Source organism: Gallinula chloropus, assembly GCF_964237585.1.
Source record: "Gallinula chloropus genome assembly, chromosome: 2".
NCBI classification, from domain to species: domain Eukaryota; kingdom Metazoa; phylum Chordata; class Aves; order Gruiformes; family Rallidae; genus Gallinula; species Gallinula chloropus.
In genome coordinates, this window is record NC_140086.1 from 58,556,724 (window position 1) to 58,583,234 (window position 26,511).

The window sequence follows — 26,511 nt, forward strand, 5'->3', positions numbered from 1 at the left end:
TGTACGTGTTAGTGTTGAAAAATGATTCATCTTTGAATCAAACTTTCACTGAAAACACATATCGTGTCATCACCTGCTCTTTCTGGACATATGTGTGCGTAAGTATGCAAACTAGTCTGACACGCTTCTTACCGTGCATGACATTTGCTTTAGGGATGTAGTAAAACATGAATGGGAAAACTCTGAGGGCTTCTTAGCGGGTCAGCTTCAGATCAGAACAAATCATAGCATCTGGTGTGCTGTGACTAAGAATCAATCAAACTGTTCCGATTCATCTTCTACGCCTCTGTTTTACTTTTCAGTTGCATAGCAGTGAGTTAAGCTAGCGTACGTCCTTGCCATTAATATAACTTCCTCCCTGTCACCAGTTCGCAATTATGTCGTGGTAATGGCAAGTAGAGCAGACTGTAGCAGACAGAGGAAGAAAAATCAAACCAAATAACTGTAAATAACTACATTTGCTTTGATTATTTTAAAGAGAAAAACTTTCAACGTTTTTACTGGGGAAACTTGTATATTAAGAGAACAGTCACGAGAAGACTTTATAGTTACAAATACAGGTGTGTCAGCAGTACTAATGCCATCTGAGGAATGTGCTCTGAACTCTCGGAAACCTATTATGTAAACTCAACTGTGTTGATGGCAAGAGAAATCATAAATAAACATTTTTCAATGCATTATGTGAAAGCTGCAAATAATCTGCATTCTTTAAGAAAAAAAAAAAAAAGAAGAGTTCTGACAACAGTTGTCTTTTTCCCTGGATAGGTACCCGTTGCATCATTCCTTTGGTGAAGGCTATTCAGCAGTGGTGATTTCTTCCAATCGACCACTCCACAAATTATTGTCTCCGGACTCCCAGCTGACACCATCCTGGAGGCTAGAGCTACTGAGACAACTGGAATTGTGCCCACTCTCATCAAGGCTTTTTCTTTCACCGGAAAAAAAGAAAAAAAATAAAAAGAAAAAAGAAAAAAGATGAAGTTGGGCAAAGTGGAGTTCTGCCATTTTCTGCAGATACTTGCTCTTTTCCTGTGTCTTTCTGGGATGAATCAAGCAGAGATCTCAAGGTCCAGGTCGAAGCCCTACTTTCAATCGGGGAGGACGAGAACCAAACGCAGCTGGGTGTGGAATCAGTTCTTTGTGCTGGAAGAATACATGGGTACAGACCCACTCTATGTAGGAAAGGTAGGGGATTTAAACAAACTTTGGAGGGTGCGGATGTTTGTTTTTTTGACATGTTTATATGATGCAACCTGAAAAGTGTAATTCTGTCAGCATGGTTGGCTTAACCCAGGGTGGGACAAAGTTTTGTAGCTTGAAAAAGAAAAACATTCAACACTTCAAAACAGTGACACATTTCATTCCTGATTACTCCTGTAAGTTTCTTTAAGAGCTCTGCATATGAGTTATGTTTCTTTAAATGGGTGCGATAATGAAAGTCTTTTACCACCATTGAAAAAAAGAAAATATTTTATTACTAATATTAGGTATATTTTTTCACATTGGAATAGCAAAACATGATGATAAATATTGGTTTATGAGAATCCCAGAAAATACAAATTCTGTGTTAGGTCATTTACTCCCTAAAGAACAGCACTACTGAAGGCAACAGGGAAAGAATCAGGCGTCTGGGGGTGTGACAAATAAAAAGGAGGGCATGCTTGCATTACTGCTTCGCTTTGACATCGCCTGGCTGGCAGATTGGCACCTTGGGGGCTTCACCGCCCTCCGTGCACAGCATGGCCTCGTGGCTTTGCCTCCCCTCTGATGGGCACCAGGCCAGTGCAGAGCAAGCCCTTACATCAGGGCATCCCAAATGGCTTGTTTTGCCCGCCCGTCGCTGCACGTGGAACACACTGAGCACAGCTGTGAATCTGGGCTTTAGCTCATTCACTGCCTTGTGCTGGTGGGTAATACACTTCCTCCAGCAATTATGAAGGGGGGAGAAAAAAAAACCCCACAAACAAAAAACCCTTAAGAAAAACCCTCTTGTGTTTCTATGTAACGTTTATGTGTAATCATCTTACTGAAAGAAAACCCCATTTTCCTATGTAATATCGGAATCAATAAATAGAGTTTCTCATTAAAATATTGCAAATTCCTAGAAAACAAGGGAGTGACAGATTTCGGCAAAATGGCATGCTTACAGGAAAGGAGATGAAGTAAACTGAAATCCACCACTTCAATACATGAGTGCAATAAATTTCAGCTTACTTAATTCGTCCTACTGAGACAAAAACCTTGATGTTTGTGTTAACACAGTAAAGCACTTAGAATTTAATCACGCCAACTGAATAATCAAGTTAAATGGGGAACTGTTCTCATGATTACAGCTATGTTTTTGTTTAGATGCTTTTCTGAACTGTGGCTGGTACTTTGCACCGTTGAGCCCTTAAGAAAAATGGGCTAGAATCAGAAATATCATCTCTTATTACAGTGGTTCTGAAATTTGGGGTGGGGTTTTGTTTTAAGTTTTAGGTTTTGGCGCAGTTTCCATTCTGATGCCATGCAGCCGCTGCTTGGCTTTGTGGGTTTTGTCTTTTAGGCAAAATTGTTCTCAGGTTGGATCTCTTCATTTGTGCCTCTAGAAAATGGCGCATTTGGCATGCTTGCCCACTGATAAAAAAGGAAGCTTGCAAATTAGATTTCCTCTCCTGGAAAAGAACTGTCTTTAAATATGTGACTGAAGACTGGTTTTGACCTGTAGCAATTCTCATGTTCATTTGTTTGCTGTATTATGGCCAAGGATGCTACGGTACTGTGAAAGTACATGATATTTGCATGTATGTGGTTATTTTTAACTTCACAGTCTGCTTTCTCCTGTCCTTTGCAGGAGTCCTAGCATTCATAAGCAGATATCTTCTGAAAAGCAAACTTTTTTTTTTTTTCCTGAAACAATCTGTGCCCGGCCTGCTTTTGTATCAGCAGTATGAATTGTTGGCTCAAGAACTCACATTTGTACCAGCAATTCATTTTGTAGGAAAAGCAGATAAAAATTTGCACTTGCAAAAGGAAGCCCATCTTCCTGGAAACAGTGCCCTTGCTGAGCATCTTATAAGATAAGACGTGCCCAGTTCCTAACCTTCTCACTGGAGAGGCTTTTTACAGTGTCTTTCCTGAGGTGCAATCATGACCGAAGCTGTATTCCCACGCAGGGGAGCAAAGAGGTGAAGAAGTGATTTTCTTTCTATATGTTAACATATTATGTGTTAACACCACTCTGAAGTGAGCAGCAGTCTCCTTCCTCCCACTCTTCTCTCCCTAAAAATATTGATGTTCTTGTTTCAAATGCTCTGCGGGCAGGTGGGGACTGAGAAGACCGTGATTTGGATAGGAAGGCTGGTTAGTATTTTTTTTCTTTTTCTTTTTTTATTTCTTTCCTCTTGCTGAGGAACCCACAGCAAGCAAAGAGCTGGCATAACTCACTTCCCTCATCAAGAGAAGTTGGAAGCAGCAAGCAGACTCCGCAGAGTGCTCTGCTCCTGGGTAGGTCAGTCCAGCACTACCTTACGTTCAGGATTCTTTGCAGGGTGCCAATCTAACTTCATATCCAGGAATGAGGAACCTTCCTCCAGATTTTAAGGTCTGAGAGATAAAAATGCTTCCGGCACGCTCGGGTGAATGGAGCTACAATAGGGGATATTTTCTCCCTGCTACTATTCAGTGTTACAAAGCCCTAGGCAATTCGGTTTGGAAAGCAGCATTCGGAGAATGGAGGTCTATATGGCAAATCATTCAAGAGACATGAAATACCAATGTTAATTCCATGTTCAGCATTAGCTTGGTCCTCCTGGGTGTGCACATTCTGATGTTCTAATTCTATGCTCAGGCAGGGTATTATTGCTTTAAAATTATAGAATAGGATTCCAATTCACCTCAGTAAGATGAGTCTTTGACTAAGAATAATTTTTCAATGTTTTCATGTTATTTTAACAAGACTTCAGATCCATACCTTCTTGCATCCCTGAAATCCATTTACAGTCAGAATGTTTTCTTGTTTGGTTTGATGGCTTTTTTGTGTATTTATTTTTCTTCAGTCGGCAGGGGCCTGTTTCTCCCATCACTCTAGAGAAACCTCCAGAGTAGTTCCATTAGTTTTACACTAATAGGAGTCAGAGGTGACTGAGTTTTTTTTTCTTTTTTTCTTTTTTTTTTTTTTAAATGTAGGTCTTTCCTCTCCATGGTATGAATTTTAATCATCTTGTATTCAATACTGAGTAATTATGAGTGCCTCTTGGGAGGTGCTTACCATGTATTCAGATTGTGGACTGAACCCTATACAGTTTCTTTCTGTCCGTCAACACAGCATATGTTATGTTCACTTAAAGAGCTGAAGCCTTTAACTGGTTAGCCTGTTTACCTGTTTGGAAAGGTAGTCTTCTAGACATACCATGCAGGAGGTAACTATGATGCTAATTTAGGCAGAAGCATAGGTGGCTTCTGTTTTTCAGAAAATGTTTACTGTGCTTGGTAATATGTTTTGTAAAATGCCATACTCTGTATTTGCTATGTAAATTATTTTAATGGAATCTATTTGGGCATAAAAATAATAGTACAGAACAGTTTTAAAAGATTCAATACATAAACACCTAAAATCAGCAAAAAGTGTATGCTATTACACTGAATACTTGAAAAGCTGCATAAGACCATGTAATTAAAGTCTATATGGGTACACTTTGGCAAAAAGAGGTGCAGTTAAAGTAGAACTTTGAAATTTTGTTGATATCTTTTCTTGGGAGTTTTGTGGTGGTTTAGTGGTAGGTTTTTTGGTGGGTGATTTTTTTTGTTTGTTTGTTTGGCTGGTTGGTTTGGTTTTTTCCTGACTATCAGACATCCAGGATTTGTGTTTGGTTGTGGTTATTTTTGTTGTTGTTGCTGTTGAGGGGTGGTTTGTGTTTGGGGTTTTTTAAAATTTATTTCTTGTGTTTAATTTCATTTTACCAGTGTTCTGCTGCAAGAGTGTCAGTCTCCTCAAAAGCATTATAATGCCACAGTCTCAGTCAGTACTCTTAATTTTTCTTATTAAAAGAAAAAATCAGAGGAAGCCACAAATAAACCTGAAGAAGTGAAACAAGGCTGTGAACTCTATGTGAGATGCTGATGGATGGCTGGCTACACTCTTTTGGATCCAAACCAAAGCTCCGTTTCCATTGGCTCTAAATTTAGGTATATTTAAAGACAGGGACAGTTTCAAGCTCTTTGCTGACTTCAACACTTTTGTTTTTCCTATTTTTTCCTTTTTTTTTCCCCGTGAAACTTCACTAAGATATGAAGGACTGAAAATAAAAGAGAAGACGACATATTCTTGATTGAGCACAAACCCAAGAAGTTGATATTAAACTCTTAGAAGTTCACTGGTAATTCTCAAAACTGGAACTTTGAACTTGTAAAGTGCCCTGCGTATAGTTGCTATTTCTAATATATGGAGCAAGAGAATGCAAATCCTAACCTGTATTTTCTAGATGATAACTTTAAGAAAAAAAGGTTAAATGAGTGGCCTAAGTGTATGAAATTATTTAGAGCTCAAAGTCATTGCCAATTCCATTTTACCTGCCTTTTTTTTTTTTCTTTTTTAATATTCTAACTGTTTTAAGATAAAAGGCTTGCTGGATTCAATTTTTAAACATGGTCAAAAGTGCACAAAACAGAATATTTACATTATTATTTTCTGTAGTAGTACAGAATGAGCGAAGTATTAAAAGAAATGCAGCAAACATAAACCTTCATTAGAAAATCTGTGTGCTTAAGAGAATTTGCAGGTTTGCCTGCATCAAGGCAGGATGGGGAAAGGGCTTTGCAAGCATCAAAACAATAAGCATATGTTATTGTCACCATGGAGAACGATTTATTTCTTTTTCCAGTCTCCTCATTTTGGAAGGAAGAAGTCCAGGCAGGGCAGTATACTGGGGTTCTTTGTGTTTTCTTTTTTGTTTTTCAAAGGTGTCGGTGTGTGCGTCAACAGGGTGACATAATTATTCGCATATGATATTTATCTGTTGTGCAGCCTTATATCAATCTGTACAGACAGATTGAGGCTCTTTTCCTAGATCATAGCCTGACACTTTCAGATGCAGGTGATGACTTTTTGACTGACTTGGATAGTAAGTGTCTGTGCTAAAATAATTTAACGCGGTGAGTACTGTGTAAGCACTATCCCCGCAGTCAAACTCAGACTGATACGCGGGAATATCAGCTGCTGAGAAACTGACGAAACTCCATCTGTGAATGAAAGAGCTGAGATCTCTGAATAGAAATTAGCCCAAACAGCTTTTCAACTCTCTAGAAACTAGACTACAGGAGTTTTACTGACACTTTGGGAAATGGAGATGAGGTGGGGTAAAACTATGAAGGCTAAATATTGGTAAAAGAGGCTGGGCTACCTCTTTTGCAAACAATGGTGCAGGAGGCAGAGCAGCTGAGATTCTCTGGAGGGTTCTGCCCTTGGTCTTGCCCCTCCAAGTTTCCTGTGCAAGATAACTGTTCATATCTGCTCTGAAACTGCAAGAAAGCACATGGCTGAGAATAGCTGCACCTCTGCAATCTTTCTATTTTATTTTTTTTTAATTATTGGATGGTTGGGTGGGAAATCCTAATAAAATCAATCCAACCCAACTTTTCAAATGTTCTTGGTCTGTCTTTGTCAACACAGTATGGAAAACAAAGATGGGATCATAACTCAGAGAGAAACTTCCCATTTATGCTACTTTTTGCTCCTTTTCTATTTATGTTATCTTTACTTTTAGCATAATCTTCGGAGCAGTGTTGTTTTATATACTCCCAAAGGGCCATTTATGAAAGTGAAAACAGAAAGCTGCTGTATTTCTGATATTTATCCAACTTGGGAATTCTTCGTCATTCTGTTATAGAAAAATGGGACATGCCATTCCTGCCATTGTTTTTCTACCACAAGTGTTGTAAATGAAACAAATGGATAGACAAAAATTGGAGTCCTTCATATCTGCTCTGCAGATTGAATAGGTCTCTGTGAAGGGATGCCTCAACTGTACAGTTATGGTATGAATTTACCATCTCAGCTTGTACTATGCGGTCACTAGTAATATGCACTTTTCTTCACTGCATAGTCACTGTGGGGTTTGCGTTATTCCATGCTTTACTTTACTTGGATTACCCTGAATAACTGAGAGCTGACAGGCAATCTGAATTTTTCCTACTTAGCATGCAGGGCTAAAGTGTCTCAGGGGAGAACAGTGAGATTAAGGCACAAGGAAGAAGAATTATACAAAGGGATAACCTACAATCTGCTGCTTTTTCCTGGTTGATTTCATTAGCCTGAGCAGCTACAGTAGAATTTCCTGTTCTCCTCTTTATAGGAAGTTGTCTTCTCACATAGCTGAACAGATACAGAAATAGGGCTTATGCTGGGGGTTTAAGTGATGAACATTTCACATGCTCAAGCACTGAAAGACAATTTTTATGTAATTTAATTATTAGAAGTGATAATAGAGTTGGGAGACTTATGGTTGGATACTGAACCAGAACATGCAGCTTTTTGATCTTTGAGTATAATATAGAACACTGATCCTTAACATGTGGCATTAGAGAAGAGGAAGGTTAGTGAAGGTGATGACAACATCCGTAAATTAAGTAGCCCTCATCGCAGCTTTTTATTCAATGGCACAGCTATGCTATTTATATAATCCTGTAACACCAGTTCTGTATTTCAGTAGACTAATAGGCTCTACCTGCAGTGCTCTGCTCTGAATTCCTTTTCGGCATTATTTAAAACTGTATTTTATGGGTCTTTGGCAAAATAGAAAAGCAAGAGTATAAGCTAATTTTGCAATGGTATGTAGATGCAAATCTCCTGTATGCTTGGCTGGTTATCAGAAAATGTCTCTTTTCATGAGAACACGAGATTTACAGTTTTGATGTCAGCCAAGTTCATGCTGTTTCAGATTACTTTTTTTTAGCCATCTTGTAATGTTCCTCTCCTTTTCATCCACAGAGCTTGTTTTTAAGTCCTCTACTTCATGCTGTTGGCTGTCACTCGTTATCCAGTTTTTCCCACATCCTCTAGTCTCACAGTTGTGTATTAATGACATTGGAAATCCAGCACTGCAGAGATAGGGTTACCAAGAACCGTGAGCATTTGCATTATTATGGGGGTTAAGGAAATCCAGTCATGAACCAAACTCCCACTGTGCTAGGCACAATGCGAGCAAATACAACCCATGCCCTGAGGTAGTGGTCTTTTAAGACAAAAGGCACTAGTAGGTTAAAAAGCAACGGCAGAATCCAGGGAAATGTGGAGACATTAGTCAACATCTAGAAAATAGCTTGAGAACTGTAGTTCACTGTTGCTCTTTGCTATGAAGATAGAATATTATTTTGTTCTAAAGATGAGGATCATGCGACATTTTTAAACGTTATGAACAGATAACAGGGAGTTCTTTCCTGCCTTTTCTTCCACCCGTTATGGATGACAAGTTAGCTGAAATTTGTAAATGCAGATCTATTTGATATCTATGTTAGTACAAGGCTATTTCTTCTTTTAGACCAGGGAAAATAAAGGATATTTTCTTTTTGCTTTCATGACCAAAGTGCATATGCTTTAAAGTTTTACATCCTGTACCCTGCTATGAGACTAGTTTTTAGATGTTGCCTTTTTTCTCTTATACCTGTATTGATAGACATAAGTGTCTGTAGACATCACGTGTGTCTGCAAACACACATCGTGCATTCATTCCATGTATTTAGCATTTTCTGTGTGTCATAGTCTAAAAGTGCTGCCAGGACTATTGCTTCCTTGTCAGAATTCTTCTGGTGAATTTTTCCTTTGATCCATGCTGTTGGGGGGGTGGGGGGCTGGGGATGGAGCTATGTGTGTTGTGGTTTCTTTGGGTTTTTTGTTGGTTTGTACTTCTCAAGTTCTTTGTCTTTTTCATTTGTCTTTTCCTTTTTTTTTGAGTAATCTCACTTAGTAAATTAGTACCAGTGTACAGATGTCAGTTTTTTACTGCTAACTTTTACCAGTCAAGGGAAGTACCTGAGAAAGAAGTACTTGGAAATCCTGGAAAAATAACATCAAGAAATGCCTCCTTCAGGTCCGATAAGTTGTCTTTTACATAAATATGGTGTTAAGTGCTGGAAAAATCTCTGCAGTATAATCATTGTTTCTTAGAGTTATGCATTTCCCTGTAAGAAGTGGTTGAGCTAAGTGCTAATGGTGGAACTGCTGAGAATAGAAAGAAGTTAATACAGTAGGTTGCTCACTCCCTTCAGAATAACCATGAGGTACCGTATGCTACCAACATTTTCTCTATCACTTTTTCACTGGAAGAGGCACTTACTCCCATGCAAATTTGGCACAAAAAAAAACCCAAAACAACTTCTTAGGAAAAGTGGTAGCATTTATGCTGTTAAGAGAACTCTGATTCTCTTTCAGTTGTCCAAAAGCTGGTTGTGGTATGAATACCAGAGAACACCATGAAAAGAAGTTTGAGAAAGTCATAATGCTTTATCACTCATAACTTCAAGGCTATTAGGAGGATGAGCAAGTTAAAATAAGGATCTCTTGTTTACATGATACTAAATATATGTTGGCAACACATAACTGTAGATCACTTTATCCAATCTATAAATGGGAACAAAGGCTAAGTGTAAACTAAGCCAATGTCAAAGCTCTATTGACAATAGAAGAATGCATCATGAAATGGTGCTGATCACCAAAATGAATAAATATGTTCATAAAATTATACAATAAATTTAGGATTAATTCTTGCAGAAAAAAACAGAAAGCTCACTATCATTAATAGTTCCTTCCATAATCAATCATTTGCTTGTGCTACAGTCCTGTGCTGTTTTAAAAGGAATATTGTTATTTATGTTGGTCTAAAACATGTAATATAGTAGTAGTACTCTACAAACCATAAACAATATAGCAAAGAATAAACACTATTTTATCTTTCAAATACATAGGAATACCAAGATCAATATAGCTCTTTTGCATATAGTAGTTCACATTCAGAAAAAAATACAGAATATACTTTATTGTCTCAGTCTTAGGTTTTCTTCTTCAGAATGTTCCCCTGGGAGAAGAAGATAGTTCTAAACATTAAAGAGAGCATCAAAAGTTCTTTAACATGCTTTGTTTATTATATGACGTTGTTCATAGAGTAACTGAAGATTTAATCCAGAACCTTGAGATCAGTGTTATTGACACTGTTAGACCACTTGAGAATATTATTTTGGAATACAACTCTGGCCATTTTAAAATGGAATTTTTAATTGATAATATTTTATTCTGCAGGTTAGTAAAAGGGGAATTCTGAGTATTGATTGCTGACTGGGAGAAACATCCTGCATTTTGACAGTGAAGAAATAGTAATTTCCTTTCATATAGTCATATAGTATTCTTAAAGCACTGAAACCTGCTTTATGGTGGTTCATGTGGGTGAATAGTGTATATGTTGAGAACAGCTAAGGGTGGTCCAACATAATCTACCTACATCGCGGGAGATTCTTTGTCCCTCTCTGAGTAAAAAGAAATAAATTTAATGTTGGTTTCCAGGTGGTATAAGAAGATTTTGCTTCATGAATTCCACAAAATGTCACCATAGTCATATTGCCCCAGTTAGTTTTCCCATTTCTGTAAATCATGAGAAATTACCTTGAGAACTATAGAGACATGCAATTTTGTTGCTGTGGAGCACGTGTGAGAAGAATTGAGCCCAGAAATTTATTTTCCATTTGAAATGCTTCCAAAATGTGGAAAATCTGGTACTTGGATACATATGTAAGGATGATAAGCTGCTTAAACATTTCATACTGAGGTACCAAATTGTAATCCTGCTGACTAGGCAATCAAGCAATTCATTTTCCTTACAAGGTAGGCAGGTGCAGTATTAGCCAAAGTTTAACTTGTTATTCTGTAACAATGAAAAGTTTTCAGGCACAGTTGGGGAAAGCAGATGGTCATTTCTTAAGTTTCCATAATCATGGTATAAATGCAATACCATAAATTAGCAAAATACTTAACTTGTCTTTCTTATACAATTTACACACATTATATGGGCAGAGTTGACATTTGTGAAAGTACTTGGCATATTTTTATGTTTCTTTTATAACTTGCAGGGCTATAATGCCGCTCAGTGTTTATATTGCAAACTTTAAAGTAGTTCCTCTTGCTTCTGGATGTTCGTAGTCTTCATGCACTGCTGTTCCCTCCTCCCATCTTTTACCCTTTACCACTTAACTGGTACTAAGCCAAGTAATAAGTATTTCACACTTAAAATAAAATGTTTCCTTTACTAGTCAGCACTGCAGCCCTGTGTTCATCTTTATTGTTCTTTTATTCATTCTGTTTTTTCAATATCTTCCTGACAAATAAGAAGCTGTAAACCAAATACATTCTATTGTACCTACAGCTAAACAGGAAAGAAGACAAGTGAAACTGTTATATCCTGTCTCATTGTACAATTCAAATTATGCAGTTCACATTTGTTTATTTCTTTCTTTCAAAGTTCATGTCCACTACTACTCTAAGGATCTTAAAGACTTACTGATTTTCTGTTTTATTCTTTCTGCTGAATGAAGTGTACTTCTGAGTGCATATCAATCCCTCTGGAAAAATTTGGAGAGCAAAATAAATATCAGGTGTTTCATAGGTACTTCAGTTCATCTGATTTCACTGATAAACTGAATGAAGCCATGTCAAAGGACATTTTATGGAGGAAACCAGCAAGAATTGAGGTGATAGCAGTGATGGAGTGTGTGCATAAATGTGTGTGACTGTATAGGGCATACATTGGTTTAAGTGACATCAATCCACTGTATAAAACAAGTGTATAATTTGTGAAAGAAGACAGAAGCAAAAATAAACAAGATGATGGCTTTCAGAAAAGTGATTTTATTTACCTTTTCTGGGAACAGAGAAGCAAAAAAATAGAAAAGGAAAGGTATGAATATTTCATGTAAAACAGCACAGGAGAGGGTTAGAGAATTCAGAATTTGACCCTCAAAAAGGTTAAAATGTGAGCAACATGGTGGCAAACCACATAGGACAGGAAATTAAAGCCTTCAATCCATAGAAGTTCCAAGAATTACTGGATCAAGATAGAGTCGGGGGGGGTGGCAAGGAAAGCAGCAGATCTGGAGGAGTCCAAGCAAATCTGAGCTCTCAGCAGATGGATGGAAGGATGCAAATATGTGCATCTGTTAGGGCAGCAACTGGGCCATGTCCAGACTGTTTCCAAATTAAGAGCTAAAATGAAATGGATTAATGCTCTGGTCCACCACTTAGGAAAGCAGCCTGCACTGTAGAAAGAAAATTTGTGTTTGGGATTAAGGAGATGAAATAATGACACTCGCAGGTTTTCTATGTCTTTCAGAACTTTAGTAGACATCTTTCCTTCCAGACTGGCATTTTGATATTTATCATTTCATGTAACTGTTTTCTTCAACCTATTTGGAGGCTACATGAGAATTTTTTCATACAGACTTATTTCAATGTCATGTCAAGATTAGATTTTGTTCCCTACCATGTAAGCCACAACAATTTAATTTCATCTGTTATTTTACTAAGTAGAGCTGGGAAGAAGATGGTGGTCCAGTCTGTTAGTCTGATGGCAAAGCCATCTCTCCAGAATGTTGGCAAGGAAGGGTGGTATGTCAGTTTTACTTCTAGAAGAACAAAATTAAATCAGTGTCTGCTTTTCATATGGAATGATGTGGACTGAGGGCCCAGGTGCTTTGTCTTGGTTCCACAATATCTGCCAAGCAGGCAATGAGGCTATGAGGAAGGCAGAAAGATTAAGATTTCCACCTTGATGACAGAACCATCTGATACCTCATAATAGTCGGTATTGGCAGACTACACTAAAAATAGAAGATATTTACCTTTGTTTCTGAAATAATTTGATCTTCTGTGTATTAGATACAGTGGCCCACCTTCCAGTTCTGACCATTTCATGCTTGCTTTGCACTACCCTTAAACTGCGCAGGCCAGCTTGGTACACACTTTTGGACTGTAGCAGGATGAGCTAACAAGTTGTGGATCAGATTCAATTCTCCGGAAAATTACTTTGTAAGGTAATTAGCAAGATACAGGGGAAACATGCTGCAGTTTAACCATCAAGGTCAAAAATGTTAAGTTTATTACAGTGAACAAACTGATCAGCAATATTCCAAAATTTTTTGGAGTCAGACAGTTTTGCATCTGTAAATAACCTTTCCTGATAACAGAACTCTGACAGAACTACAAGTGCTGCTGTAGAGAGTAATGGGGCACAGACAAATCTCTTTTTTTCCCTTTATTGCTTAGATCTGTTGGAAATACACGTACAACTGATGATGAACATAAAGTTCAATGCTTTCCTAATCAAAAATCAAACAATACTTTTGGGAAATAATGAAACAAGATAAGATATACTTTCTTAAACTCGAAAACATTAAGATATTATTTAGTAACATATGGTAGAGGATAACATTATTTTATTAATGATGCTTTGGAAGGCAAAGTAAGAGTTATTCAGTTCTTCATACTCCTGAATTTTTGTGTCTCATTAACCAATAGACCCTTCCTAATGTTTTGCTGTAAATCCAGGCTCAAGAAAACATTCAATACTGTTTTGTTTTTGTTTTATTTTTTACCTCAGCTGAAGGTTTAAATGCCTTCAGGGCAGAGTGTGGGGCTGTCAGCAGGTTGCCACACAGAAAAGGCACCTCAGGGCCATGAGTCTTCACATTGGCATAGAAACCCTGGGTGTCTTCACTAAATAGAACACAACGCTCTAATACATGTCTGATTGTTTACAGAGTAGCAGAAAAATTGTTCTTAAAATGACTGTATAAAATTATACTTTCTTACTCTTATGTGTGAGTCACACCTGCCTGTTCTGGTGACAATTTTTTTTTCCCCTACTTATTATTGCCATTAGTCCTGCTGAGCTAACGCAGCTGAGAGAGAGCAAACTGCCTTCTATTATTTCCTATTATTTCTGGAGTGTCATCCACAGACGTGGTTGTTATGTTCCACTGACTTACACCTGCACAACCCAGTTGTAGTCTATGGGACTGCACATTTTTACAAAGAGAACAGAATTTGAAGATAGCAGGGGTTTTACTTACTTATGTAACCGGAGGCACAATTCATCTCCTGGAAAGAAAGATCTTTCCGTTACAAGACTCAGCCAAGGTTGCAATATGAACAGCTGACATATGACTTGTCCACTGAACCTGCTTGAAATGCAAGTCACAGGAAGGCATTGCTGGTTTTATACTACCACTTTTCAGCATGCAGCATGTTAATAAAAAGTCTGTTTACTCTCTTAATATGTTTTTTATGATCAAATTAGTGTATTTGGTTGATTCAGTTTGTTCTTTGCCAGTTAATGCTGAATCCACTATGTTTGCCATTGAACAACTACTACAACGACTATCCTTCCAGTTGTGCTGCTATTGTTATGGTATATATGGATGCAACAGCATAGCTCTATTACTGAACTGGGGTGCTTTCTCTTTGATAAAAATTGGAGAATTTAATAGCACATTCTGGTTCTTTTCTTCTCTTATGTAGCCTTTTAATTTTTTTTTCTTTCCAGTCTTATACTTGTTTTAAAAGTAGGTGCAGAACAGACTGAAGGGTGTATCCGATCTTGTGCTGTCATGAGCGGTATCCACCAGTGGTTGATCATTTCTTCAGAGTTTGTCATGAGTTCTTCAAAGAAAACAAATTTCAAATAACCTCTAACAATATTTTTGCCTTCTGATAAATTTTATTAGGCAAATAGTAATAGAGCTTAATGGACAAAACAAAAGAGGAAGAAGCAATAAAAAGGAAGTATGTAACGAAAAAGAAGCCAATACTAGCCAACCGTAGCCTCCTCTCCTTCCACAGGGAGAGTAGATAATCAGTAGGACCGTTAGGACAAAGGATTCACCAGTTAGGAATGTGAGGAATAGAGTACAGTTGAGTAAATAAAATAACCTTTAAAGATGTATATAAAGTGGTGGGGAATATAAATTCCAGCTGTGAACAACAAGTGTGGTTATTAAGTAGATTTTTCTATTTACTTCAGAAAGTTTGATTTTAATGATATTTGAATTCTCTGCATCCTTAATCTTCATTAGTTTGACTGATCTGTTTATGACTTCTTTATAGAAGCTTTTATTTATTTGTGTTATTTTCACAAGCTAGATGTCATCTATTAATAAGTTATATATTTTTTATTAGACTGCCTTTGTATTTAAATGACAACTAGCAGAGTTTTAAGGGGAGAAAGTAGAAAAAAAATAACACAAATAAGAGATATCTGTTTCATGTTCAGAAATAGTTTTTCCTTTTAAAAGACATCATTTTTTGGCTTAGAAGTTTATGAATGGGCTATGATTAATTATTTGTTTTCCCTTGAAAATACAGGAGCAGATCCTCAAGGAAAGAAAATCGTTCCCTCCTTCCAGAGCACAGAGCTGTGCTGATTTACACCAAGCTGTACAGAACTTCCCTAAGGGGGAATGTTTAGCACAGTTTGTTAGATTAAGTGATCATTTTAATGGACCACACAGAAGGTGTGAGGCAAAAGTGAAAATGCCTTGAGTATAAAGTTCTGAACATTACAACTGGTGACAGAAGGCCAATCAATGAGACCATAATCCTATAAAAATACAGAAAGATCAGATTGCTTGTCGAATTAGAATTGCTTTAATATGGATGCATGCAAGGGGATAGCAAAGGAGCTGGAAACTTTCCATCTGCTTTGTATACAAAGTGATTAGATTGTGATCACTTAGTCCAAAAGGATAGAAATGATGCACAATTCTGCCAGGATGAGACATGCAAATTGGATCAATTAAGCTTTGCGAGTGCTCAGACAATCTGGTAGAGAAGTTTACATGCTGTGTCAAGTGAAACTCAGCAAAGATCAGTCTTGAATGCTGGGGGCAAGTATTATAGTGATTTAAACTCTAATCTCAAAGAGTAATTCATTGTTTTCAGATTCAGTTATAAAACTGATCAGATACTATAATAGAAGATCCCTTTAGGAGATGTTTGATGGTATACATGAGAAGCATGACAGACAAATTTGTAACAGTCATCTGATCTGAAACCTCTGAGGTAGATAAGAATAAATTCAGATGACTGATCTTCTTTGTCGTTAATGGAATGCACAATACTAATAACTCCTGTACTGTCATGTTGACCACAATGCTTCAGAAGCAGGGAGTATTCTTGTAAGGAACTCATTGTGTGCTTTATATTTATCAAACCAGAGCTCACTCAGAAGGGCAACAACATAAAAATGATTATCAGATAAGAGGGCTCTAATTTCATCAGGGACCATCTAATAAGTTGAATTATGTACCCTATGCAACATCTTTTATAATGGCAAAAACACACATCGTTTCAAATAATCAGAGAGGTCTTCATGTAAATTGAAAGTTCTCAATATATGTGAAGCACTGGAACCTTCAGAAGTGAGTTTCTGAAGTTAGACTTTGAACATTTTCAGTAGAATCCAGATGGTTTTCAGAATTAGAAACAGGTCTGTAAAATTTGAATTTTAATGTACATTCAGCAAGTATACATGACCAATGTAAAATAACACCTGCCATTTCAGTGTTTTCTCATTATCTGTTTATCAATTGCACACAAATCGATTGTATTCTTAGCATTTAATGGGAATGAGTAAGAAACAGCAAGAATGCATTCTGGTGAAAACTTGAAGAACAGATGAAAAAATCCTGGGTTGGCATCAGCATCATACATGGCAAAACTCACTTCTATGGATTATTTTTTTTTAAAAAAGAGTGAACCCATAAATATCTTCTCTCATAATTTGAAAATTCAAAATAAGACTTAAGGAAACAAGATGTAATGACTGCACAGGCATTTGATGAGATTGTTTTTATTAAACGCTCATCACACCAAACTAAAAAAAGGCACCGTGAGACCACTGTCCTTTACATACAGCTGTTAAAATCCTTCTAAGCTGCAGGGCTTTACAATTAACCTAGTATTGTTCGTGTTAAGACATCTTTTTTTTGTGGTTTTGAAATACTAATGCATTATCCTCCCCCTCAAATGTTTTCTGAAAAACAGCACAAAACAGGGGCATTAAAAGCATTTCTTTTCCTAGCCCTTAATCCTATGGAGCAAAAATGCCTATCATAATATGAATTGCTATCTTGAGATCAATCTGGTTATATCTGAAAGCCCTGGCAGACCTGCAAATTTGAATAGTTAAAAAAAAGAAGTGTTAAGGAGAAATCAAACCTTTTAAAGTATTTATTTGCAAAGGATCAGTTTAAATGATCTGAACAGTTTAAGGCAGAGTTTCAAATGTCCATATTTACTGTGCATACCCCACTTCAGCTGGTTCTGAATACTGAACAGCTCCAGTGTGAATTTATGTAATGGAATCACTTAAGCTTTCAATTCTGCTTCTTACAATTAGGCTGTGATGCACATTGCTGTTCGTTAAAACACCCTTACTTTGCACAGGGATTAAGGCTCTATTTCAGAAAGGCGCTTAGGCATATGCTTAGTACCAACTTCCATGAGCGTTAAGCAAGTCCTGCGTGCTGTATGGGGGTAATGATGTTTTCCTAACTGAGAGAATTCTAACCCAGAGATTGAATTTGATTGAGCACAGGGTTAAATTTCTGTACACTTTGGAGTGAATTTTGAACAATGGGCAGGTAATAGATGGATGAATATGTATTTTCTAAACACTTCTGGGTGAAAAACAGTGTGATAAAGTATCTTCAGTGAAATACATAAAAGGAGAGGGGAAAAAAAAAAAAAGAAACCATCTTATAGCCAGCTGAAAAACAAGAACTGATCTGTCATTCAGTGGTTTACCTTTTCTGAACTGCAGTGTTAGTAATCAGTTATAGTAGTTAATAGAAAGCACTCCAGGAGCGTCAGGTTGTTTAATCAAGCCAGACTTAAAAAGAGATTCTAAATGAAATGTAAACACACTGACAACAGTAACTTGTGTTTTATGATAATAAGGTAGTGAAGGGATTCTTCTGTTCTTTTTAAGTGAACTCATTTTAAGACACAAGACAAGGGTCTAAAGAAGGATATCTAATACCACACATTATTTGGTCGGCCGATGTTTTTTCATGTTATGTTGTCATCCTAGCAATGAAACTGCTTTGCTATAGATTTTCATTGCTGCTCTTTCATATGAAATAATTTACTCATATTAAATTGTTACAGTAAAATTTTACGTCCAAAATTCTCTGTTCTTGATTTATTTCCATGACCCTCTGTCAGGTCTGAGAAGTCATGACTCTCTCTCCCCAATAGACTTTCCCAAGAACTAATGCGTGATATGGGCATTGCATCAAATTCTTAATTTTGCACTTTAAATCTAGGTGTAGTCTCATTGATCTTAGTGGAAATTTGTGGAAATGTTTTGAGAAATATCTGGGTATTTTGAAGCATTTTATAACATATAACCAATATAAACATATGAAGGATTGTCAATTTCAAGTTGACTATAAATCTTTCAAGAAAGTCAGCACTGATTATTGCATTTATCCAAACCTGTAAAACTTAATAAAGACAAAAGGAATTTAATTTTTAAGAAGCAAAGCACAGTAGTCAACACAGATGCCCTGATATGTGTGTGACATTTATGTTTCTTTAAAATGGAAAGGTAGACAAATCAATGTTGATTCTGCTTTGTTTTAACACATTCATAAATGCTATTTAACACATCTTTAAATGTTTTCAGGGAATTACAGGTCAGTGTTGCTGTGGATCCAGTTAATTATATTTTTTCTCTACTGTAAATCATTCACCATTAAAATTATTAGATCGTGCTGACTTTGGTAGGCCAGTACTTTCTAAGCTTCTACAGACACAATTAGTCACAGTAATTAATTCAACTGCTTTGCAGTTACATATTTTACCATTGTCTTCTAGTCTGTCAGGGTTTCAGCACTTCCCTCTAACAATGCAAGGTAAGATTATGAGTGGATTTTTAAAAGCATTAAACTTTCAAGAGCAAATGAAATTTGAGGAATTGATACAACATAAAACCAAACAAAAAGCAACAGAAAAAATATCTACACCCTCCGGGTATCTATTCCTTGGTACTAATGTTCTTTGTAAGCAGGTTCCTATGAGAAAAATCATTATCAACCAAGCAACGCTGCAAGCTATTCTGGATAGTTGAAGCAGAAATGGGATAATCACTCTAAACTATAGATCAGTAGTTTGACAAAGAAGAGACGGTATGGGAGGTGTAATTTCCACTCTAAAATAAAGACATTCAGTATAACTACATATCTTTTCTCAGAAAAGACTTTAATACCAAATGAATTTTTGTTTGTAAATTTGGTATTATTGATACAGATAGTCAAAAAGAAGTGTGTGTGATTATTTTCCCTCTCAGTGCTATTACAGATAATTCTTTAGATTACAGAATTAGATATGAAAAAAATAGATCCTCTAATACGCTCTCATTTTCCATGGTTGAAATCCTAGGCCTAAATTACCATGGGTAAGTAGAAGAAGCAACATGGGAAAAACAACTTTCCAATCTGCATCTAACTATTTGTTTTCCTTATGTCTGTTTTCAGGAACGGGGTGGGGGGTGTGTGGAGAAGCATTTATTTTGCATTATTGCAGGTATAAAAATTCTGTGTTGCCTTCCTTCTTTCATCTCTCTACTCTACCTCTTTCCTGTGCCATAAGGCAAAGTGCATTCATGCATTCTCTGGCCATAAAAAAAAAAAAAAAGAGAATCAAAGACTTAAAAATCATAAATAATTAATAAAAGGATTAACATTTTTTACAATGTATGGTGGTATATGAACAGAATATATTCACATTTCTCTAAATATATATGTATTTATGCATACATACATATAAATGTATTTTATTCAAGAAAAGTATATGCTTAAGAAACAGTTCTTTATGTTTATTAATATTGTACAAGCAGAGATTGTTTCATGTGTGGTGGGGAAGTGATTTGAGAAGAATAAGTAAAAAATTCTTGAGGGGTCTATTTTTGTAAACAGCTACATATACATAAACCGTATGAAGGCTGTGGACTTCTGCTAGCACAGAGATATTCTTCTGTGAAGTATTTCAGGGTCTTTGGTATTTATTTGACATGCTACATTTTTAAGCCTATTCACTTTCATAGAGACTATACATGGGTTATACAGGGAGAAAGCATCTTCACACAATTTTATTTCACTGCTGAAATAGAGAGTAGTGACTTTGAGAGAATTTTGTCTTACAGCTTCAGTGATTCTTGGCAACAAAATAAATCAAATCACTGGACCAGTAAATACTTTGGTTTGGTGTATAACAGCAAGTAGTATGGTACATTATGAATAGCTATGGATCATGTGAAAATACTATCTGTATGTATGGAAGCGGACGTAGTCCCTTTCATGGTGACAGAAATGCAGCTTGTAAGAATAAACAGAATTTCACTCCAGTGGTATTTTCACATGATTAAATGTTTTTAGGCACTTGTATGAATGAGGTTTGAGTCATTGTTTTCTTTAACCAAGAATTAAATCTATTTGGGTAAAAAACAAAAGTGGGTTTTATATGGTAAGTCTGATAGCAAATCCTGGCTTGGTTTGTCAGTGAAGCAGATTTTTTTTACTGGAATACTCAGAGTACTACAAGTACTGATGGACTGAGAGTGGTTTGGGAAAAAAAACAACAAACCTATCAAATGAAGCCAAACTAAACAGAATATTGAACAGGTCCGTAAGATTTGCAACAGGCATATTGTTTGCAAACATTGTGGTCTGGTGTCCCCATTCTAAATTTCAGCAAGATAATTTCTGAAAAGCTGGAAGTGTATGTGTGAGGGGAAAGCAGGTCTCTTTTCCATTCCTATTCTGCACGTGTTATGTCGCCTGCAGGCTCTTGGTGGTGCTACAATACAGTATTGCTGTGTCCCCCCGCCCCCCTCCCTCCACCCCAATAAATATTATGCAATTAGTACGTGATGATGCACGGTATACAGATGGCTTTTACCTCCCAAAGCTGCCAAACTGTCTTTTTAAGAGTGTGAATGACAAATAGTCATTTTGGAGAGTGACATGCCATGATGATGGCCCATTAAAACTCCTCAAGAATACTCAGCCGGCTACATATGCCCACTCAGCTCCATCTACAGCAGCAGCTGCTTCTGAGTTCCTCCTGTAGCTGTACTAATCTTAATGGGCTGGCTGCACAATTCCCTGTCGCCACAGGGCATTTCGTGTTCTTATTAAAATTGGGGGAGGAGGGAGGGGAGGGGAAAGGGGGTGGAGAAGGCACAGATTTGTGAGTGCAGCATCTGCAGAGATTGGAAAAGGGGGGAATAAGAAAATGGACGTGTGTGTGCACATGTGTATATGTATGCATACATATGTGAACTTAAATGTATACATATGTTGTATCCATTTATAAAATCAATATATGACTTTATAAAGACCTAAATTATATTAGTATACCGATATAGAGAAAGCACTGTAGACAAAACTGAGTGTTAAGAGGAAAATTAAGAGGAAAAAAAAGTCATAAAAATGTGACATGGATGCTCTTATCACATACAGTTTTCAGTATTTCCTATTAATTATTCAACTCACTAGCCCTTAGATGACAGTATCTCTTATTCCTAAAGGAACCTTTCATCTGAACTTTGTCTTCCACTTAGAAGCCTTGAGGGCTTACTTAGATACTAACTGGAATGTTGTGAAGTGTAAGTTTTAGAATTTTGGTACTTCTGTTTTGAATTTTGTTTGAATAATAATCATCAAGAAATTAAAGAAGTTTAACTGTTCTCTTTCCCACTTCACCCACATTCTTCAAAAGGTTGACAAAATTAAATGTTCACTTTACTTCATGTGGCCAAGGTGATAAGGTTATTATCCTCCTAGAGTACTGATTAGTAATTTAGGCGTATTTTATATATATATATATGTATATATATATATATATATATATTTATATTTCAAGACAAAAGGGGATTTGAAGACCATCTGAGTTCAAGCAGCCTTATAAGGACAATGCTGGGTGTGAAGAGATCTCAGGAATGTCTTGGACCTTGGTTGTTTTAGCAGCTCTTGGGTCTTTGGTCAGTTCTAAGGACTCTGCACAATTTTTTTAATATTTTTTTTTTGAGTGTTTAGATTGACACAGAACAGAAGTCTTGTCTGGGATGACTGAGTTTTGATCAAGTCTGTCACCAGCTGCTTTTGTTAGATAAATATAATGGGGTTATACTGTGGTCTACAGCATGGGACCTTGTTGTATTCCCACATGGCTATCTCTGCACTTTCCTGTCAAGGAGAAAGTCTGGAGGCGACAAAACAGTGCATGAAATTGCTAGTATGTCAAAGTGGCAAACTGTGCCACTGTGGCACAATTATCTATGCTGGTTCCTTACTACACTGACAACATTTCTAAGACAGGGAAACTCTGGCAGCTTTACAAACATATTCCTTCTTTTCAAACTCTAATTAAAAATGTTAGGGTTTTGGGTATAGCCATTTATATTGACTTGATCTCTTGTCCTTAGCATAATCTGTTATGCTGAAAGCACAGCACATAGAACAGCATATTTCTTTCTCAGCCCAGGCTTGTACTATAGTTTTACATAAATTAATAAAACCAAAAGCAAACAAAAGCCCTCCAGGAGCTGCTTTATCACTTTCCCAATGTTTCTTGGAAAGAAGACCTTTATAAGAAAATCATTACCTGCTGAATAATACTTTCACTAGTGCCTGAGTGTGAAGTCAATCATGTGAATCACAAGCCTTTGCTGACATCAATAAAATGTTGAGGAATCTGTTTCTGTCCCACATGACTTCTGTAATGAGAATGAAAAGGAAATTAAAGAAGATGTCTTAAGCTTTTGATATTGAAATACGGTTACAGTTTCCAAGAGTAATAGTTTCGTAGCTACCTCTGAAAACAATTATATAAGTGACTAATGTGTTTTTGAGGCCCTTGCAGCTTGCAGAAATGTGGTATAAGTGCATATAGGATTTTGCTTAAACGTTGTCTCCATTGTCTATGTTGAATTTTAAATGTTAGTTATTAGCCTTGAAATTGTTCCAAATCAGCAACATTGAACCCTTAGTTGTTCTGATAGTTAAGAAGTATAATGTCATATTTTAAAAAAAGAAGAAAAAATTATAATTAACTGGTACTTTATGAGCAATCACAATTCAAAACACTTACAGTGGTAATCTGAGGGGAAAAGGGATTTCAAAATCTTATAGTTGCAATCACAGTAAGTACTGAATCCAAAACTGGACTGTCATGATGACCAAGATTAAGTGGAAAATTAAGTCTTTGTTTCAAACCACCTACCTTCTTTCATCTTCTGCCAATTGCATGTTTATTCTGTATACACCTGACAAGTGCCCTTTTTATGTCTTCCCAGAAAGCAGGGGGGCATGTTGTGCCTTCCTCCCACAATCAATTCTCAGATGTTTTGTGATAGTTGTGGTTATAAAATGGACAAGGAGATTGCTGCTGGCTAGGTACCTTCTCTTCCTTTTGTCTTTTTGTGCTTCCTAGTCCCTCCATGCTTTTAGTGAGAAGGCAGAAATAAAGCTGCAGTTGCATCATTTCCATAGCACCAAGAGCTATGGATGCCTGCACAGTCATGAGGAGGCGGTTTTCATTCCTTACCTCCCTTTCTATCTACTTTCACAGAGAGAAAAGAAAAGGCACAGGCAAGGTAAATCCTCCTTGAGAAAACTTTTCAGTTATTCTGCAAATGAGGGCACATTTCTTACAGTCTCAGGGAGCTACAGAGCTGGGTTGTATTGAAACATCATACACTTGCTCTTTCTTTCTCTTTCTCACCATTACCTCTCTGATCCTGCTGGTGCTGAAAACCCAGCAGCTTCTCACATTTTCCATGTGCTTTTGTTCTACACCCAGAATCTGTAAACTTTGCAATGAAATGTTAGCTGTGCTCCCAAAGGGAGGAACAGCTACAAAGACAGATCTTTAGGAAAGGAAGAAGAAGAGAGGCATATGAACATTGCACCTGCTTTAAGGGAGCCTGAACTGAAAATCAGAGAAGTAGCAAACCTCACATTCAGACCTCAAACAGATCGGTGGTGGTCAGACAAATTGCTTTTAATGCAGTGCATTAAACTGCACTAAATTAAAAATGAACATCCTTCTCTATTGAAAATAATGCATCAGAATAATGTCAAGCAATGCAAAATTACATCATCTGTACCTACAATAGGCGAAATCCAGAAACTATAAAGTATTAGGGAATCTTGAAGGAAATGTATTATTTAGGTTTCTCTATCATCATCCTAAGGGTGCACATAAACATAAATGCTTAAGGCAAGAACTTATATTGCTGCAGGGCCAAAAAATATGTCAGGACAAAATTACATTCATTTAAGGAGTTATGCTAATAGTGCCTTTTATAATGAGTTCTTCCTTCTCTCACACATATCCAAGCAAAGATTTTCTAAACACAAGAAGGAATTTTAGGAGTTGGGCCTAAGAAGATATGTGTCCTGGTTTTAGGTTGAGTTCAGCGACAGTAGAGGGCACTCAGTAAGCCTCTTTCAAAATAAATAAATAAATAAAAACAATTTAAAAAGATAAAATAATAAAAACAAAGACTTTATAAGTACTAGAACTGTCTGCCTCCACAAGGCTTGTGCAGCTTTTCTTATTAGGTTTGTTTACTCTCCACTAACTTTCCTAGAACATCAAAAGTTGTCATCTTGTTAGGAAAGGCATCATCTCCCTGAAGAAGACTGCTGATTCTCTTTTCTTTTTTCATGTATTTTTTCTTGTACACGGTATAAAGCAGGGAACACCCAACAACAACAAATCTTCAGGTTAAATATATCTGGAATGTAACAAAGAAGAAATAGGATCAGTGTGTAATAATCAAATCATGGTGCTCAGACTAGAAGTAAAAAGCCAAGGAGAACTGGAGACTGACCATCATGGATATGGGGTGTAGGCAGCACAGTCATTAAATAAATTTGAAGTATAAACCCTTAGGTACTTAAGTCATTCCCCTTTCAGAAAACAGAAGGAGGAATTCTATTTTCAATATTTATTGCAAATTACTTTTGAAAGAATATTTGTCTGGAATATAACAGAATGGGTTCAGGTGAGATTTTCTTAGTGAATCTTTGAATCTTCCATGTGTCTTGAAACAACAGTTTGAAACTGCCTTTGTCTTGATCCTCTCTACCTCTGAATTCTTAGTCCCCATATACAGCTACAGATTGAGCTACAGTTCTGTCTCCTACATGAATGTCTTTGTAGGAGTGATAGACAAGCTAATAGATGTCACTGCCATAGATGTTTTCTGGAGCTTTCCTGTAAACTACAACTGCCCTGGGGACTGATATCATGCTATAGAGTTGTTGCCAAATTAATCACAAGAACAAATAAAAATCCCAGGTTTCATTCTTAAATATGCTTCTTTAAAAAAAAGGCAAAAATAGCAAAAAACAACCAACCAAAAAAACCCCTGAAACAAAACAACAAAAAAAGAACTTCCTAAGTGCTGTCTAATGCTAACATTATAAGGAAAATATTACTCAGTTTTCAGAATGTTAAAATAAATAGCTGGAAGTCCCATTTGGTAGTAGCAGAGCTGTAAATATGGTACAGGATTGATGCATTCAAATATTTTGTTCTTAGTTGGCAATCGCTGATGCCTCTAAATTAATGACTTTGAAGATCAGTGTTTGGGAGCATTACGGTGGGTGGAAATGGTATAAATGTGATCTAAAAGTTGCACTAAGCATACACCTGGATTCTGTTAGCCTAGCTTATTTTTGCATTGTTGTCTAGTATTGTACTTTTAAGTTATCTCAGATTGACACTAAAATGCACATCAAAGTGTTGAAAAAAAAATCTGTAGAGTGCTTTACACAGAATTGATTGTACTACAGTGCTAAAGACAAACTAAATCTTGAGCTGTATCACCTTCCTGGGGTTAAGTAGGTAGAGAATGGTGCTTTGCTAACTTGAGTGTGGGCCGGCATTGTTTTTCAAATGCTCAGTAGAACAAAGTTTTAACACAAGATACAAATAAGTTATCTCTCCCAGAGCCTCAACCTTGGAGTAACAAAGGTCACTGTTAATCACTTTACTAGTCCATGGGGTAGCAGTTTTCTACCAAGGCATTATTCTAGAAAGTGGCTTCTGTTCAGCATTTCACTCCAGGGCACCAGCCACTGTAGTCTAACCCATGAGGAGATTTATGGACCTCAGAGTGGGACTCCTTAAAAACAATGTGTTAATCAGTGAGCCACTGAGTGAGCAAACTTGAAATGCTGAAGCTACAGAATTTCTTCTTTCTCTGGGATGTGAATGCCTTACTCAGTGAATCTTTGAGGATTTACACTTCTGGTCTCTCCCTGAAGGTCTCTTTTCTTTCAAAACGCTGCTGGAAAGTTATTCAGGATAGTGCCAGATCTAAATGCAAGGTGAAAGGGAGACTGTGCAGCCCTGAAGTGTGAGACCCAGCTGTGGGTCCTACACTCCGGACTTGGCTTCACCCACATGCCAGTGAGCTG

At 36.8% G+C, this 26,511-nt stretch overlaps 1 protein-coding gene across 1 annotated transcript in view; it reads left to right on the top strand.

Moving 5' to 3' along the window:
- Positions 1–975: 975 nt before the first annotated feature.
- The window catches only part of CDH7 (cadherin 7), a gene marked incomplete at both ends in the record, with an annotated part of 69,324 nt that continues 43,788 nt past the window's right edge, over positions 976–26,511 (top strand). Inside the window, one exon of the mRNA XM_084260020.1 lies at positions 976–1,185. Within this exon, the coding sequence (XP_084116146.1) occupies positions 976–1,185 (210 nt within the window). The remainder of the gene's footprint in view (positions 1,186–26,511) is intronic.